The 17828-nt window shown below is 42.3% G+C and overlaps 2 protein-coding genes across 2 annotated transcripts in view; both read left to right on the forward strand.

Moving 5' to 3' along the window:
* Positions 1-440: 440 nt before the first annotated feature.
* On the forward strand, positions 441-10901 carry LOC308312645 (thioredoxin-related transmembrane protein 2-B). Its single transcript, XM_080759308.1, has 8 exons — positions 441-740; positions 2360-2420; positions 3305-3418; positions 4034-4110; positions 6481-6587; positions 6773-6838; positions 6984-7113; positions 7978-10901. The coding sequence occupies exons 1-8, from the start codon at positions 552-554 to the stop codon at positions 8149-8151; spliced, it is 918 nt and encodes a 305-aa protein (XP_080615434.1). The 5' UTR covers positions 441-551; the 3' UTR covers positions 8152-10901.
* A 1592-nt stretch (positions 10902-12493) lies between these two features.
* LOC308312506 (uncharacterized protein) overlaps positions 12494-17828 on the forward strand; it is a 31818-nt gene continuing 26483 nt past the window's right edge. Inside the window, exons 1-2 of the mRNA XM_080759115.1 lie at positions 12494-12574; positions 15259-16739. Of these exons, the coding sequence (XP_080615241.1) occupies positions 15603-16739 (1137 nt within the window). The 5' untranslated portion in view covers positions 12494-12574; positions 15259-15602. The remainder of the gene's footprint in view (positions 12575-15258; positions 16740-17828) is intronic.

Below are 17828 nucleotides of genomic sequence, written 5' to 3' on the forward strand. Positions count from 1 at the left end.
TCCGGCGGACCATTGGTCCCATTCTGGACCGGCTGTAAACAAGTTCTTGAGCTTAGTCCAGTTACCCTGGGTAAACAATAGTACATTTCCTTTCCTTACCGTCTGGCGATGCCTGATAGGCTCATATGACTAGACTCATAGACTGGACATCAACTCGCTTTACAACGTGCATATCCGGTCGAGAGCGGATACGGAAACAGTCAGTGTGCAAGCACATAACTCCAAGATAAAACCGATAAACCACCAGATACAGTAGGTGGTCTCTAGGCCGGATATGAGCACGGAACAGCAAATAAAAACCAAACCTGTCAACCAATGCGCACCGACCGAGTCTCCTAAGCAGCCAATCTGCGCCGATCTTCAGCACTTCGTCCTCGGTGACCTCCGCCACTTCCTTCCGGGGTGTTTTAATTCTCAGCTCAGCTCAGTCACCATAGCAAAGCAGCAGCTCACACACACAACACAATAGACACACAGTTAGCCTTAGCATTATCATTCCAGTTCTTTTAGTCTAATATATATTAGAAGGTTTCGTAAGACCCAGAACCACCATGGCGCTGCTGACGCCCCTGTTGGCGTTCCTCTATCATCTGCCGCAGGTGTACAAGTGGCTGCTGAAGCCCTACTATGTGGCCTCTCTCTTCATGTCCGTCGCCTTCCTGGCCGTCCGCAAAACACCCGGCGTCTGTGACCGCCTGGACACTCAGAGAGAGGACGGCAACTCCTGCGACTTTGACTGGGTAAGTAAGTGTGTGTGATGCTGTGATCCGAACGATGGAAGAGCAGTAGATGAGTAGACAATGGGTGGCAGTGGCACCCACCAAAGCGATCTGTTATGAGTTATGACGGTGGCTTACAACCCTTTTCATGTTCCATTATTTGTTCGGCATTTGGGCCACGGTCCACCATTTGATGAGATTTAGCCGATCAGACCCAAAACTTATATACTGTGTTGTCGTTGGATAAGACTTTGTCCACAATTCCATGCTGTATTAGTATTGATGTTGGTATACCATAGGTCAGCATACCAATTCTACATTCTCTAATTGTGTAGAATTCTTGTAAATTAAGTAGTACACATGTTTAACAATATTTAACTCAAGAGAGCGTAAAACATTTTATATACACTCAAGACGAGTTAAAGATAAAGTTCCATTTGGTATACCAACTCCATCATTTAGCTGGGTCCCACTGTCCTGGACCCCCTTAAGGACCACTGGTGGTCCCCGGACCACTGGTTGAAAACCACTGTTATGAATAATGATGGCATGGCATCACTGACTGGTGGCATCCATCATATCAGATCTACAAGATTACTATGTGGTCGGTTAAGCTGGTATAGATCTTCTGCTATGATGATGATATATCAGGACAATGACAAGATATGGTGGTGTGTGTAGGTCGTTCCAAGGTCAGAAGAGTCCCTAATTGGGCCTATTAGTTTGCCAAATGTTGTGTCCATGTCAGGAATGTATGTTCAGTACCCATGGTTTTTAAACCAGGTAGATTAGATTTAACATGTGTATTAGGCCTATTGTTTTAAGATTTTTTTGTCTGGAAAAACTGTAAAACAATGTTTACTTTATGCACTCATGAGAGGAGGACACATTATGATAGGCCTATCGGTACAAAATGTCAGGTCTACAGGCTGTAGACCTTATCATATTTGATATATTCTGACCGGGATACAATATAATGACAGACCTAGGCCTGTCTGCATTATAGTGGAGGCCTGGGGAGCACTTTCTGAGACCGATATAACATTTAGCAGAACTAATGGACCCATGATGCATTATATTGGAGGGGAGATGCATATTCATACTGTAAAAAGCCTGGTTTTAATTTAACTCTTTGAGTACTGTGTACAAATGGAACTATCGTAAATGGACCTGTAACTCTTAAGACGTTAGTGTGACTTATGTTCCAGCCGTGGACCTTCCATGAAGGTTGTGGTACTTTTCTTGTCACAAAGAAATGGAGGAGAGGACACATTGGTGCTTCTCAATCATTTTCATGTCAAGGGGCATGAAATGTCACCAGTTGAAAAGATTTTGTGCCAGGGACCCTCATAAAAATATTATTAGATTTGGCATAGAATTACATTACAATAACAGGACTGACTTTATTTACGGGGGCCAGTTTCGAATTGCAGCCATCCGTAGGTGTCCTTTCAGAGCAATATTGGGAGCCCTTGAGGCTCCGTTTGAGAGCCACTATCTGAACAGAGAGGTTGCTGTTTGCTGTTGACACCGCAAACAGCACCTGCGATGAGTTAATGTATGTCAGGGTCTGGAGGGAGGGGTATGTGTGTAGTACAGATGGAGAAACGCTGATAACAATCTCTCCTATTGTCTTCCAGAGAGAGGTGGAGATCCTGATGTTTCTGAGTGCCATCGTCATGATGAAGAACAGGAGAGCCAGTAAGTACACGATGTCACATTTAATTTCTACACGCCTACAGCTGTTCACCTACAGTAGCTTCAACTTCACTTCAGCTTTGCTTTATTTGCCACATCACAACGGGCGTCGGAGAAATTATTATTTTGTATAAGCTCTGACGCATTGCAGTTACATAATGGACTCGCATGTCAGTCGATTAAACGTTTCACTCAGCTAGAGAGACTGATGACCATCTCCACTTTTGATGCTACAACTGGGTGAAAAGTAAACAAAGAGAAAAGACACGGGGATAGTGATGTGATTGGTTTGGTTTCCAAAGAGAAGTGTGCGTAGGTTTGTTTTGAGGCTGTTCTCGGCACAGTTTCACCAACTACCTGTTTGATGTCTGCCAGACTTATCGGTAGGCAGAGATCGATGATCGTCTGGCAACACGAGACTACATGAATAATAAGAATAGAGGTGAAAAACATCAAGGGCTGTATTTTGAGTGTCTTAAGTACCAGGTCTTATTACCAAACTTGAGTAAACTAAAGACCTGGAGGCGTGATCAATGCCATTTGGCTATTCTGAGTGTCCAAAGAGCATTGATCACGCCTCCAGGTCTTTAGTTTACTCAAGTTAGGTAATAATACCTGGTACTTAAGACACGCAAAATACAGCCCTAAGTGTCTTACTCAGGGACACTATATATACAGTAGGACCTTCTGATTCCCAGATAGCCTCTATACTCATTCAGCTATTCATATACTTGTTTTATTAATGTGTGTGTGTGTGTGTGTGTGTGTGTGTGTGTGTGTGTGTGTGTGTGTGTGTGTGTGTGTGTGTGTGTGTGTGTGTGTGTGTGTGTGTGTGTGTGTGTGTGTGTGTGTGTGTGTGTGTGTGTGTGTGTGTGTGTGTGTGTCAGTCACGGTGGAGCAGCATGTGGGCAACATCATTCTGTTCAGTAAGGTGGCCAACACGATCCTGTTCTTCAGACTGGACATCAGGATGGGTCTGCTCTACCTGACCCTCTGCATAGGTCAGTACTTTACCGTTTGTGTCATGTGTGTTTTCATAAGTATGTAGACGGTGTCGACTTAAATCTGACAGAGAGAGCAAATGTTTACCGTTTATTATATTGATGATGGAAACTAACTCATTAGTTAGACACCTGTCTCTCCAGGTCCTTAGCAAACAGAAAATAAATGTTCAGGTCAGGTTACCAATTTGATCCAATCAGGAGAGAGAACCCCACAAAGTTAATTATCAACTTCAATTGCATTGCATTCCAGTTCCAAATTTGTCTCAACTAGATTATTCCAGGGGCCACAACTGTCGAATGATTTTGTATGGGGCCCCGCACAGCGTGCACACTTGAGAACACACACAATGTGTGTGTTCTCAAAATGTATTTTGTGCTTAAACACGAAGATATATGTATATATAATACATTTGTGTAGGGGTTTGTGATTGCTGTTGTAATGTAGATCTATTTCATCATTATTTCAACTATATAAATATAACTACAGCACCAGCATATTATATAGCCTGTATGTATGCAGTGACTGTGATACAGTGTGGGTCTCTCGTGCACACAGGCCTCGGATATACTACTAATACTACACTGTTGAATGAATGGTTTGTGTTGTTGCAGTGTTTCTGATGGTGTGTAAGCCTCCTCTCTACATGGGACCAGAATACATCAAGTACTTCAGTGATAAAACCATCGATGTGAGTAAAAACGCTAAAGCATGCACCGATCCATCTCATTTACAAAAGCTCTGCACTGGTTGATGAAGAGAAGGTCTCTTCAAAGCTATCGTTTATCCACTGGGAAAATATATATTCTGTGGTCTTTTTGTTGCTTTTTCTTATCGTGTGGATACTGTAACACGTGTACCGGCAATACCTGTGTATAATGGAGTACAGTAAACAACAGTAAACAATAACAATGAGCTCAAACAGTGTAGTCAGTGATCAGATCACTATGATCTCTCAAAAATTGGGGTGAAATACCCTTTAATTTAGGCTACAGGTCCTATGGGTTTGAACCTATGGGTTTTAATCTACCTTTTTATCGTCAGGTTTTTATCATCGAGTGCACCCTGGTAAGTATCTTTTTAGTTAGTATCCTTTTAACCAGTGGTGTCATGGGGTTTTTATTACTGGTACCACAGCGTTTTAATGATGTATGTGTGCATCACGGCATGCACACAGAACAGCTGATATAGCCTAAGCCTATTGTTGAACAGTGTGTGAGAGTTTTAGACACAAACACAAAAGTAGTCTTAAAATAGTCCGATAAACATCTTTACTGCACTGCGAAACTAAAAAGTTTGCTTTGGACGAATGAATCTGTTCTTTGATGGAGGAGGAGGCATTCTTCTTGTGTGCAGAACAACAAGAAGAACCTTGCGTCACCAGGTGCGTTAGGTGCATCTTCAATCTAGGGGGACGCATTCTAGCACGCACATGCACCGTTCCGTCCCTGCGTGTGCACGTCAAAAACATACTGGTACCACAGCGTGGTACTGCGTTCTACGAGCATGACACCACTGCTTTTAATTGTAGATATTTCTAACTCCTTTACTGCCCCTAGTGTTAGCATGCTGTTACTGCAGCATATGCCACCCGTCCAGGCCCACTATACGGAGCTTGTTGTCCTTCCGGGTTAAACAGGAAGGTGGGGGCCTCCGGAAGGGGAACAACACCACTGGCATTAGCTCACAGCCTTTAGCTAGCAGTACAACCAGCTAATGTTTTTCAGCTATGCGATACAAACTCACAAAGGATTTACAATCGTCGGGTGTGGACGGCTCTCGAACCTTTATTTGGAGATACGGCTCTCTGAAAATCGGGTTATAATGGAGGCTCGACAGAGCTGGATTTAAAAACTGCGGAGGTGGTCTATAGTACTAGCCGGAGCAATGCTAAAAGGTAAACAGACGGACAGCGACTAAACGGTTGTCTACGCTTATACACGTAGCTGGCATGAATGTTTATAAGCGTAGATGGCAATACAATAATTAATTGTAAATATCTTTTTAACTGTATGGCAAGTATGAATATTAATGAACTATGGATCCATAAACTCTTAATCCCAGTACAGATGAAATTACAATGGCCTTCAAATCTAAATACAATACACGTCAATTCACAGTCAATAAACCCAATGTAACCACACAGGTGTATGTGCTTGAGTCAATGACAGTCCAACTACACTGTGAGGTACAGTAGTGTGTACAGTAGTGTTCACTTGCTCCATTTCTGCATTAGTAACCAGTTTCCATGACCTGGGTTACAATACACTTTTGTCAAACGGTGTCTTATGTCGTATTGTAGTTAAAGCATGTGTCGTTAGGGTTGTGCAGGAGTGATCCTGCACAACCAAATGTGCAGGAGTGATCCTGCACAACCTGCAAATCCTGTGGGCCGTGGTCCGGAGGTGGGGTTTGTACGTACCGTGGTGGTGCCTGTTGAACGGGAGGAGTAGGACGGAGGTGGGGGCTCCTCATCAACAGGAGGGCGGGTAGGGTATACAGCAGTGGCACTGGCAACACAGACAAATGTGCAGGGAAGATGAAATGGCACAATGACTATTGCCTATGCCTACACCTAAAAAGAAAAAACGGAACATGTTGATGCAGTCTTCTTGATTCCATAGAAGCCATCATGTCGTCTTTGGAGGCATGTTGTGCAGCGAGAATAGACGCCTGCGTCACATTAAGACCTTGTAGATCGTCGGTTATTATTTTAGAGCATTTGATGTGGTTAAACTATCAATACGTTCCGAAGCATCTTCTATAACATCTTTAATAGTCGCGCTCGGATATTTCATAAAAAAGCAACGGTTAATTTCTTTCATCTGGTTTACAGCAGGGACAATATTACATCGTTTTAGATATTGTTTTAATTGTTCAGGAATCGGTGCATATTTAGGACTTGGTCATACAAACATTTTCAGTCGTGAGATTTTATTTCGTGTCAATTTCACGGTGCCGCGACTGCTTGCGCCAATGCACCTCAACTTGTCTGCATGTCCAAACGCCAAAATAATTGCCATGATCCTAACGATGTTCTCACCTGTGTCTGTACATTCAGGACGAGTTGGAGAGAGACAGTCGAGTGACGTGGATCGTGGAGTTCTTCGCCAACTGGTCTCCAGAGTGCCAGTCCTTTGCATCAGTCTATGCTGATCTCTCCCTAAAGTAAGATTAGTAATTAGTTGCTTAACGGAAATAATTTGTGACTGTGACAATATTTATTTCAAACCTTTTTCTTAATTATTTCCCCCCCAATGCGATCAGCGTCTGCAAAATGATTATAGAGATGCCATGTTTTCTAGTCTAGGACGGTCATTAAGTCATTTATATATACTCACTCAACATTTCAGGTATAATTGTGCCGGCCTCAAGTTTGGAAAAGTGGATATTGGACGATATGGAGAGGTGTCCAAAAAGTAAGTATTTTCTTGTCTTTCAGTTAATAGATGAATGTTCATGTCATATAAACATGATCTCTTCCCAGCTCCTCATCCCAGAGGATGGTGGTAGAAAATATTAAATTCCCTTATTTCATCCCGGCCTCTGTCTTTCTTTCTCCAGGTACAGAGTGTCCGCCTCCCCTCTGTCCAAGCAGCTGCCTTCCTTGGTGCTTTTTCAGGGAGGGAAGGAGGTGATGAGGCGCCCCCAGGTGGACAAGAAGGGCAGAGCAGTGTCCTGGAGCTTTACAGAGGTGTGTGTGGGTATAACCAGCAGAATAACAAACGCTCCAACTGATATCACGAGGTTGTTTATTTCCCCAAGACAATGTGAAAAACTGCAACACAAAACATAACAATATCCTTTTAAACACAATGAAATATGAATGTCCTTGTCAGTCAATCATCATGTCTGTATTATATGTAAACAAACACAATGAGATGTACACAAACGATCGACAGAATTACAACACTGTTTACAAAGAAAACAACATGTAACATACCGTGTTGCGCCTTCTGCAGATTATTTTAGGAGAGCTACGTTATCTTCTCTTATATTCTTTATTTAAGGACACTCTTTTTTGATGTGGGAAGAGCTCCTTGCACCACTGAAACTCAAGCTTGTTCTGACTGAGTTCAGCTCACACAGGTGCAATCAATGCTGCCTCACTCTAATCACAGGGCTCTGCTCCTGCATGCCCTTCTAGGTCATAATGAACAGCAATAAAGGACCAGGCACCACACACAGCATGCAAATACAATGTACCTAAATAAACATACATATAATGTTCACATATTTCAGAAAGGTCAGCAATAAAATAGAATATTACAAAATACCCATTGCTGGGACAGCTACAGTGGGGAAATAGGTTCTCAAAAATGTTTGTGTCGAGCACCCCCAAATTGATATGGCCACCTGACCACAGCGATCACATGCAGCGTGAAGTGACGCATTGTGAGCTTGTAGATGTTGCTATTTTCACTAGTTTTGGTCCCGGGCTAACGTCTAATTTCTCTTTTGGGCCGTGGGCTATAAAAGCTTTTGGAACCACTGTTCTATAAAAGCTTTTGGAACCACTGTTCTATTTGAACAAACCTTCTCCCTTCCTTCCCAACAGGAGAACATCATCAGAGAGTTCAACATCAACGAGCTCTACCAGAAATCCAAGAAGCTCAACAAAGTCAAGGGCGACAAGGCCATCCAATCGCAGTTCCCGCCCGTCCTCGAGGAGGAGGAGCCAGAGCAGGAAGGCGCCCAGGTGGAGGATTTGGAATCAAAGAAGGACAAATAAGGATCTCTCTCGGAACGCCTCGGCTGTTTGGGATGAAATGTTTCATCCTAACTTCTATTCCTCGTTGTTTTCTTTTGCTCTCTCGTTTTTTTTAAGCGTTTCTTCACTCCTCCGAGTCCTCCACAATGTTTCTACACCGACATGGGATTCATATTTTCAAAGGAATGTTATTTTTGTTTTCGGCAGGGTGGAAAGCCCTCTGAAGCAGATTACAGACTATAACACTAAAGCTCTCCATTTCAAATCCATGCACCCTGACTGTCCGGCAGTAGAGGAACCATAAGTGTGAACTTAATAACTATGTATGCTACTTGTATGACGAATAACAAAAAATAGCAGATCTATAAGCTCACAACGCACTGCAGCTTTTTGTGTGCTTGTAGATTTTGTGAAATTGTTTTGAATTGTCTTTACATTTCCGCTTATTGTCCCAAATATGGGTGCCAAGTGGGATGTTCCATTTTGAAAGCGAAACAGTGAGCATGTGTACGCTTAAAGGTCTTTATACACCAGGGGCACGACAAATAAACTGTCCAGAAATTGCTCGCGAGAATTTCCCATAAATATTCATATAGTTTAATGCCTCATTCATACAGGTTGATGCCTTAATTTGCGGTGAAAACCCAAACTCATTTTGAATAAAAACTGTCTCTTTATATTTGCGAAAACATTTTGTTTCAGGCAAATTAACCGCACGAATATAGTCGCACGTGTAAAGTCCTTAATGGTTAGTGTATGCTTTGAGCGACAAGTGTCAAACGATGCGTCTCAACATTTCGTTTAGTAATGGAGCATAAAGACTGCAACTCTCCGAAAGCATCGCCATAATTATTTAATCTTCTCAAACAATTAAGAGTATGCAACATCTTATGTAGGCATCTGCGACACCCTCAGAAGGCCTACGTTGACACATTTTGTGTGTTGTTTTGATGTCACTTTCATCATGCGACCCATCACTTGACACTCATCGTGCAAAGCCTAAGTTGACCTTTAGAGATTGTGGAGCATGTGTTTCTTTGAGGATGTAAGTGGAGCCAACGTTTAGATCAATTCAAAGGCTTGTGAATATGTTGTGTAGATGTGCAGTTTGTGTGGGTTCATGGCATTGTCATTTCCATTTCTGAACCCATTAAAACATGACGTTTGACTGAATACATCCTGATTTAGTGAAACCATGCAGTGAAATTGACGAATAAGGGAAGATGTTTTGTAATTTCGTTTAGAATTTTGACTTTTTCCTTCTTTTTTTTGTAACATACCTAATCTAATTTGCTAAATTGCATTTTTAAAGATTTTAATATAAATTTAATTCTAAAATGTACATAAGTAGATGTTTGAGGGGTTTTTTTCTATCGCAAAACCTTGCCGTGCTGGCATGTAAATGAAGTTTAAGGGGTGCAACACCAGGGAGCCAGGTGGTGGTGGTGTTAAAGCCAAGGTCATTTACTGTGGAATGCCTTTCAGGACATGCTGAGATGAGCATGCATGTTTTGACATTCCTTTTATTTCTAGCATTAATTCATTTTGTTTGTGTTTAGCAAACGACGTCAGCAGAATAGTCTGTACCGTCCACCATTTTAAACTTTTGATTGTTGTGCAAGTTCAGCACCATGGTGTTAAATTAAGACTGTATCATGCAGGCAATAATTTTCATCCCAACAGCTTACATTAAAAACTGCAAAGTAGGCAGAATGTGAGTGAAAAAAAATACTATTTACACACTATTCTCCAGTCCATACTGTAACAGGCTGATCAGACAAAAACGTTAATTTAACTTTGAGAGTGTACCCTGCTGTAGTTTTTAACCTGTACTGGAAAGCTAAGAAACAAATCAGTCCACGGTTTCATACCCTTGGCTTTCAAGGGACCCGTCAGAGTTCAAATAACTACAGATTTGACTGTGCATTACTAAAACATTTCAAAAGTAGTCTAAATTCTGGACAGGGCCACCCAGATGGTCCATATAGCATACCTACAATACCCACCATTCCAAGTCAAATGCCAGTCTGAAATATTATAAATGCATGCTCGGAAATATGGTCAAATGTTTTATGCTGCTACAGTATTTAGTATTTTCCTTTTAATATTGTTGGCTACAAGAGCATCCTAGTTATTTGTTACTATAGGTACTATCCATTCCATGATTTGTTTTTGTATTTGTTTTGGAGACAACACGAAGTTACCAGTAATTCTTATGCACTGGAATTGCTCATTTATTTTATGATAAAGCTGAATGGTGCAGGATCATGTGTTTTGCTGGCCATTTAGCCCTGGCCGTGGCTAATTGTCTGACCACTTTATTTTATTTGTAAAATGATGAAAATGTAGCGTTTCACACCAACAGTGGTTGGTGCCATCATCATCGCCTGTTCAGTTCTGCTGTTTGTCCTCAACACTGTAAAGTGGTATCCCTGAAGGGGCATTTTATTACTAACTCTGTGTACTTGTGTTTAACTGATTGACCCTTCACTTACCATGCTGCGCTTTTGTTTTGTTGTCAGGAGGCCATCAGTCTACTGTACATATTCTTCTGGCATCACTTTTGAGTTGTATGAATTGAGCAGCCCAGTGTGTGTATACACAGTTAAGTCCTCAGGGTTAATTTACTGTAACTCTGAGAATGTTACAAATGGATAAATTGGCACTGAGGATTGTAATTGGTGCTCACGCAAGCTGAATGAAAATGAATGAAAGTCTGATCTGGTTTTTTTTCCCTTCCATGCAATAAAACAATGTGCACATGAACCCTCTCATTTGCTCTTATCGGTGCGTATTTGATATTACTATTGAATTAAATTCATTGTTACCAGTGTCACGTGACAAGAACGTGTCACGGTGGAACATGTTATCTTGTAGATCTATTTCACAGCACTACATCTTACGTGACATGTTTTGGGACATGTTTTTAATATCAACCAAAAACAATGTATATCCAAGCATTTTCCAAAACATTTGATTCATTCCAAACCTTGAATTCCTGGCCTGGAAAACCGCTTTTCGAATAAAAAAATATTTCCAGGAATTTCATGACAGTGGAACCCTCAACCCTGATACATTGACTTGTTTATTCAGACACATGTGCCATCATATTATGGACACCAGCACGATGCCATTATACTCCATACATCTGGCCAGCTCGTTGGTACCTTACGCTCCTGCATCTTTCTAGAGTACATCCACATGTTAAAGTGGGACGTCCTCTTTTTGAGTGGTGCAACCACTCCTATAGACAGCTGTGTGTGGCTGGGTCCCTGTGTCCGAGCACGAAAATAGCGTTATAGCATTTGTTCACCAGTGTAACTGTTGCACAGCCTAAAACACAGACACACACACAGGCCAGGGAGGACGGCTTGTACAGTACCGCACCACTCACTTCAGACGGGTCTGATTTTTTAATTGAAGTAAAAAAGATCTTGTCTTTTTCTTTTGTGCATTTTGTATGCTTAATTGTAAGATTTTACAATTAAAGAATTAGCACATAAGGAAGGCCAAACAATTAAAGAATTAGCACATAAGGAAGGCCAAACAATTAAAGAATTAGCACATAAGAGGAATATTGCTAATAGCAATATTCCTCTTATGTGCTAATTCTTTAATTTGTTCGTCATCCGATCTGTCCATAGCGCTAATAATGACATGATGTTTTAGAGACTTCATTAAAAGGACATATACAGTAATAAGTGTCAGTTTCATAAAGATACACAGTTCTTGATTTAAAACCCATCCATGGGCTCCCTGGCCAGGGAGCATGGATTTGATAATCCATCTGTAGGCCTACTCTCTGGTCAGGTAAATTGGTAACGCAAGTCAACAGGGAATCAAAAATCATTCTGAATCATCAGGGACAGCATGACCTGTAATAGATTTTTTGTAGCTGGAGAAAATAACTGGGCCAAGGATGGGGTGGAGCGCTACTGGGGTAAGTGGAACTTAAGGACATGTTCCAACTTCCCACTAGCATTCTGTTATCTTTATCCAAAACTAAATTCATTCACCTTTTTTGAGGGGTGCTATCCCCTCCTATGCCCAGTTTTCTGTGTCTGTTTTACTCTAAAATGTATATCATATGATCATATCACATCGCGGAGAGCTGTCCGGCGAGCTGCCCACAGATCCCGGCGAGAGCTGTCCACAGTTCCGACGACATATCTTCACTTTTTCTTTTAATTCGCGGCGAGTGCTCTCCACTTTTCGCCGCGGCGAGATGGTAAACTGGCGAGTTCTCCGGACACAGATTCACGCACTCCCGACCAGTGGGAGGCCGCAATGTGCCGGAACTAAGGCATCTAGACTGCCGGAAATTCACAAGAAGAAGAAAGCCTGAGCTGAAAGTGCGTCGCTCTGCGTCTGAGGAGAATAAACAAACATCCTGACACACACACATCCAAGGAGTTCCACATTAATACAATACGTGATAAAAAAGGTACAATTATATGTCTGTGTTGTAGCTCTGGACTCTGGTCCATATCTCTAATGCCTTTGCAGGCATTAGAGATATGGACCAGAGCTATCTGTGTTGTAATGAAATAGAGGTTGTGAATCACAATGCATGTGTGGGATACATAAAGTAAAGTCAAATGGTCTTTAGCACACACGGGGAAGAGAAGTTGTCTTACATGCATGCGCACTGTTTACATTGATTTTTGCACATTATATTATTGCGTTGTTTACACGCGTGGACTGGAAGCTGTGCTGTAGTGACTTGAACCCGCACGTTTATTAAGCTTGTTGTTTTAACATGATGATCACAGAGCAGCCACTGCAACGTTAGTGTTACACGTTAGCATTAGGAAACTGGAGGCTAGCTCATTTGCTTGATAGCTCACTTTTCGCAGCCCCTCGACTTAAAGGGACACTTCACCCTTTTTGCTAAAATAATATATGTTTATGATGACGTTTTAGAACACTTTCCTGTGGTCTTTATGTGTGTAATATGTGGTTTTAGATGTCATGCAAGACATGCATACTGGGCACTTGCTTCCTCGACTACAATTTCCATAATGCTTTGGTGCACTGCTCCTCCTTGTGGATATGTAGGCCAGGAAGTAAGTGAGCCCAATCATGGACACTACTCTGAGCCGTCCCCATTATTGTTTATGCCATAATGACGTCCACAAATGTTATAGTAATAGTTGCAATTAGGCCTTAAATGTCAAATGTACTTTACCTTATTTCAGACCATTTTCCAAAGCATACGGGCTTCTGGTGTGCACTCTTCTGGTTACCCAGTACCAGAGCCATAGAGTAAGACAGAGTTACGCAAACTCGGTTCACTTCATGGGGCCAGTCCAATGGTGGGTCTTCTACATAGACTTCTATTGAATGGGGACAACCGGAAGTTTACGGAATGCATTGGAGTCTATGGGCTCGCGTGAGTACATGAACCACGTGACCGGGCTGTTTTCTGCCCCCTCAATATCGCAACTCTTCTATTAGATGGCTCTGCCCAGTACTAACTCAGTGGTTCTCGCAGTGGACCGTCCGGGGACCACCAGTGGTCCTTCAGGTGGTTGTTAACGAAATGGACCCACATATAGATCCTTAAATCTTGAGAACATAGAATGAAACCAAATGTACCCATAAGGTTCCATTTGGTTTCAACAGTTATATCAACAGTTAAATTATTGTTAAAACATCTGCATGTTAAACATCTGCATGGCCTATTGGCCTGAGAGGCTAAATCTCATCAAATGGTGGTCCGTTGCTCAAATGCGGAACAAATAATGGTCCTTCATATGAAAAGGGTTGAAAACCCCTGGTTTAACTATTTGCATACTACAAGCCTAACAACAACCAGAGTTTTTTTTTTTTTTTTAAATCAACACGCTTTGATTTGACAATGATTTCACAATACCTGTTAGCTGTCTGGGGGCCTCTGGCAGACAAGGAACGGTGTCATTGCTCCTGGCTTCTATGCGGCTTCTCACTTTAAAATGTTTACTTTGTGGATTCTACCGTGGCTGAAACTGTACTGTACTTCCATACTTCTGATGTCTCAGTCTTTCGTTTTTGAGTGGTGCAACCACTCCAAGGAACAGCTCTGTCCCTATGGGCCTATGGGACTATCTAATCTATGGGACTTTGTTTAGAGTACCAGTAGGGGGTGCTGTTGCTTCAGACTGGTCTGAGTTTTCTTTAGACATAAATTCAACTTGTGTTCTTCTGAGCCAGTAGTACCGTCACATTGTCAACTCATGCTTGCAGGCTTGTTGTGGTTTTGAATGGAGGGAGGGTGTGGGGCCAACTCTCGTGAGAGATATAAGCCAACCCACCCCCGAAAAAACAAGCCCAATAATATGATTGATGGCCATATAATCCTGATCCTAAAAAGATTCAATGCATTATTATAATTATACTATACTATACTATTATACTACTATATAAGAATGAATGTTTTGGTCATTTTAAATTATTATACTATTACACCCATGCTTTAGCCAGGGCTTAATAAGTAGAGACACCAGATTAACTGTGAATCTGTAATTCACCCTCCCCCAAACCAGTATTTATTTATATTATATACATCAAAGAAATGTAGCTTGTTAGATTTTCAAAACGAGCCACCACATTTTTTTAAAACGAGCCCAAAAAACCGCAACCCGTAAATACACAACTCTGGGAAAAAATAAATAAAGCGAAACGTTGCAGGAAATAAACGGACTTGGCAGTTGGCACCCCCTGGTGTGGCGGCAGCAGAGATCGTATCTTAACACTGAAAGCGCTTCTCTCATTGGTCATGTCATGAGTAAATGAGCCAATGAGCTGAGCACATTTACAGACACGGACCCAGACTCACAGGTCACGCAACAACGAGAAGGGGAGCAGTTGCAGGACAGCAGAATTACCGTCATTTCTAAAATAAATCACCCTTTCATTCATATTGATTCCCCAACCTCAAAATACGGAACACAGTGTGTCCTGACCTGTATCAGTTCAATACTGGACACTTTTAATTTCCATATACGGGACGATTCTGTTTTTCTTTTTTTACGGGGATGGGTGGCAACCCTAATATTGCAGACAAAGACTTCTTCTCAAAACATTTTCAGACTTCAGAGGAAAAGCTTGTTCATCTTTAATCTAATATTTCTGTTTTCCATCTCCCAGCCTTGCTGTGCTCACAGAAAGACAATCAGTCTTGTTCACCCTGACCGTTTGGACCAGAGCAGCAGAACATTTGGCACCACAAACGGCACCAGAGAGGCCCCTTGCCTCTTTGGACCTACAGCTGGTGCTGCTGCAGTGGCAGCTCTGCACAGTTGGTCCAGACTGAAGCTCAGGCCCAGCTCGGCCGCCAGTAACCTACTGCTCCAGCAGCTGAAACTGTTGGCAGCCAGTGTGCCGCATGATAGCGGCAGCGTGATTGTTGTCTCCTTGGTATCCAGGAACATCTCAGTAGTAGACAGTGTGTGCTGAGAAGTGTGGGAGTTGGGGTTAAACATTGCAACACAATGTATCACCACCCCAGCCAGCAACAGCGGCCGCCACAGCCTTCCTCCAATAGGCCCGGTCCTACTCATCACCAGCAGCAGGCAAATCAACAGCAGCAGCAAAGGTACCCTCCTCCTAGCCATCTGCCTGACGAGCTGGTACCGGCCATGGCTACCAGGGGATCTGGGGACGTGGACCGCTGTCTCATGGACCTTATGAACCAGCCAAACCATAACCAAAGGTCTCGGCCAAATCCGAGCCAAATGTTTTCCAGTCCTACCTCCACAGTCAACCAGCAGCCGCAGAGCAGCCACTCTGCAATGGGTAATCAGGCCTGGATGCAAGCCCCTGTCTATGACCCACCTTCCCCTCAGACTAGGGGCTCTCATGGTGGTGGAAATAGCAGTGGTGGAGGTGTGGATAAGCAAGGTTTATACACCCCAGAACGTGCAGAGAGTATCTTGGCTACCTTGGGGCTCTCCACCGAGGATCTCGAGGTTCTGAGTCAGTATCCTGAAGATCAGCTAAACCCTGAAAATTTACCTTTCATCCTTCGGTTTCTCCAGGTGAATAAATCAAAAAGCCAGAACAATGCGGCTTCCTCTTCATATTCTCAGAGTGCCTCACGTGTCATCCATGATATACTGCCACCTCCTGCCCGCTCCTTGCCAAGTACTGGACATTTGCGAACCCCAGAAGTGCCCAGGTTCCACAGTGTTCCACAGTCTGCAGGAATAGTCACTGACTACGATCATGCTAGTCAAGACTGCGATGACAGCAGTGTTGGAGAGAGCATGCCTGAAAGGTGGCATGCTCCTCTGCAACCCTTTGAACCAAACAAGCACGTAGACCTGGATCACTGCAGGTCAAGCTTTGAGGTTCACAAGAACAAACGACTGCCGCCTGTGAGAGAATTTTCCAAACTGTACAGACCTCGTCATTCAGACCGAGAGTACAGTAGGAACGGCCCCAAACCAAGGCCTTCATCAGAAACGTGGAACGACCCTTCCTCATCATCCAGACATCCTGTTTTGAAATCACATGGGACCACCAAGAGGTTGCCCACTCCCACCATGATATGTGATTTCTCAGCACAGTCTCCAAAGGTGTACCCTCACACCTGCTCCTTGTGTGAGGTAGACTGTGAGCACGCCAAGGTGAGTGTCGACTCTATGGGTCTCCTGAAAGGAATACCTGTACACTTGTTATTAATTCTGCTCTGTGTTGTTCTTAATTGGAACCAATTGGTTTATCACTGGTTCCAAACTACAATGCAGACCAGTGGCTATCAGTTCCCGTTTGTTTGAATGTTGGATACATAATTGGATCATTTAACAATATTGTGAAAGTGCCTGGTGAAGGGAAAAACAAGTTCAGAATTTCTAATATCAAGAGGACTCTTTTAAAGGCGAAAAGTGACGCAATCTGGTTTATAGTTTACTATACCCTACATACAAGTCCTAGTATTCATTTCATTTCATTTGACTGATTAAAATAACATTAGAAAATTATAACAGTTTCTATGAAAGGACAAATAATCGGTATTACACTAATGAAAATAATCTCTGGTCTGTTTAATTATATTGTTTTTGGGTTTAGTAATGACAGTAATTATTATCAGAGCAGTTTGGAGTCAAACTGTCTTAATGAAATTAGCACACCTGTGCTACAATCTACAAATTGTATGAATATGAAATCGATGTATTTTTTTGTATTGGTTTTACCTTTTTTCTCTTTGATGGCAATTTAGGATAAACAGTTCAGCTTTAAGCTGAATCAACTCTCGATGTTGCTGTTATTCATTTGCTTAAATTATGGCAGAGTTCAGATCCTTTCTTTATTTTTAGCCAAGTCTCAGGGCTCTCAGTCCATTTAATATGATTGATTGCCACCAATATGTAATAGCTTTATAGTCAGGTTATGGTTGTTTTTTAATGTACTATCTACAGTAGTAATCTAGAAAGAAGGGGAAACTGACGACAGATGGGACATGTAACAAAGGTTCCGCTCGAGTTGAGTCGGAACATTCAAATGATGAATGACCTGATGCACCGGTCAGCAACAGCCCCACCTAGTGATCGATCTGGCCTTCTGGGGACATTCTTGAAAATGTTGTGCATCTGTTTATTTTGTCCCCTTTTTATCCCATTCTGACCTGAGATCAGATTCATACGAGGTTTCCACTGGACACACACTGGTCTGATTAACCCATTCTGACCTGAGATCAGATTCTAAAAAAATGTCAG

This window comes from Protomyctophum bolini, assembly GCF_963924005.1.
Source record: "Protomyctophum bolini genome assembly, chromosome: 3".
NCBI lineage: Eukaryota > Metazoa > Chordata > Actinopteri > Myctophiformes > Myctophidae > Protomyctophum > Protomyctophum bolini.

Coding starts and splice junctions, on each gene's coding strand:
- LOC308312645 (XM_080759308.1), top strand. CDS start 552: ATGGCGCTGCTGACGCCCCTGTTGGCGTTCCTCTATCATCTGCCGCAG. Junction 2,421..3,304: donor GATGAAGAACAGGAGAGCCA/GTAAGTACACGA, acceptor TGTGTGTGTCAG/TCACGGTGGAGCAGCATGTG. Junction 6,588..6,772: donor TATGCTGATCTCTCCCTAAA/GTAAGATTAGTA, acceptor TCAACATTTCAG/GTATAATTGTGCCGGCCTCA.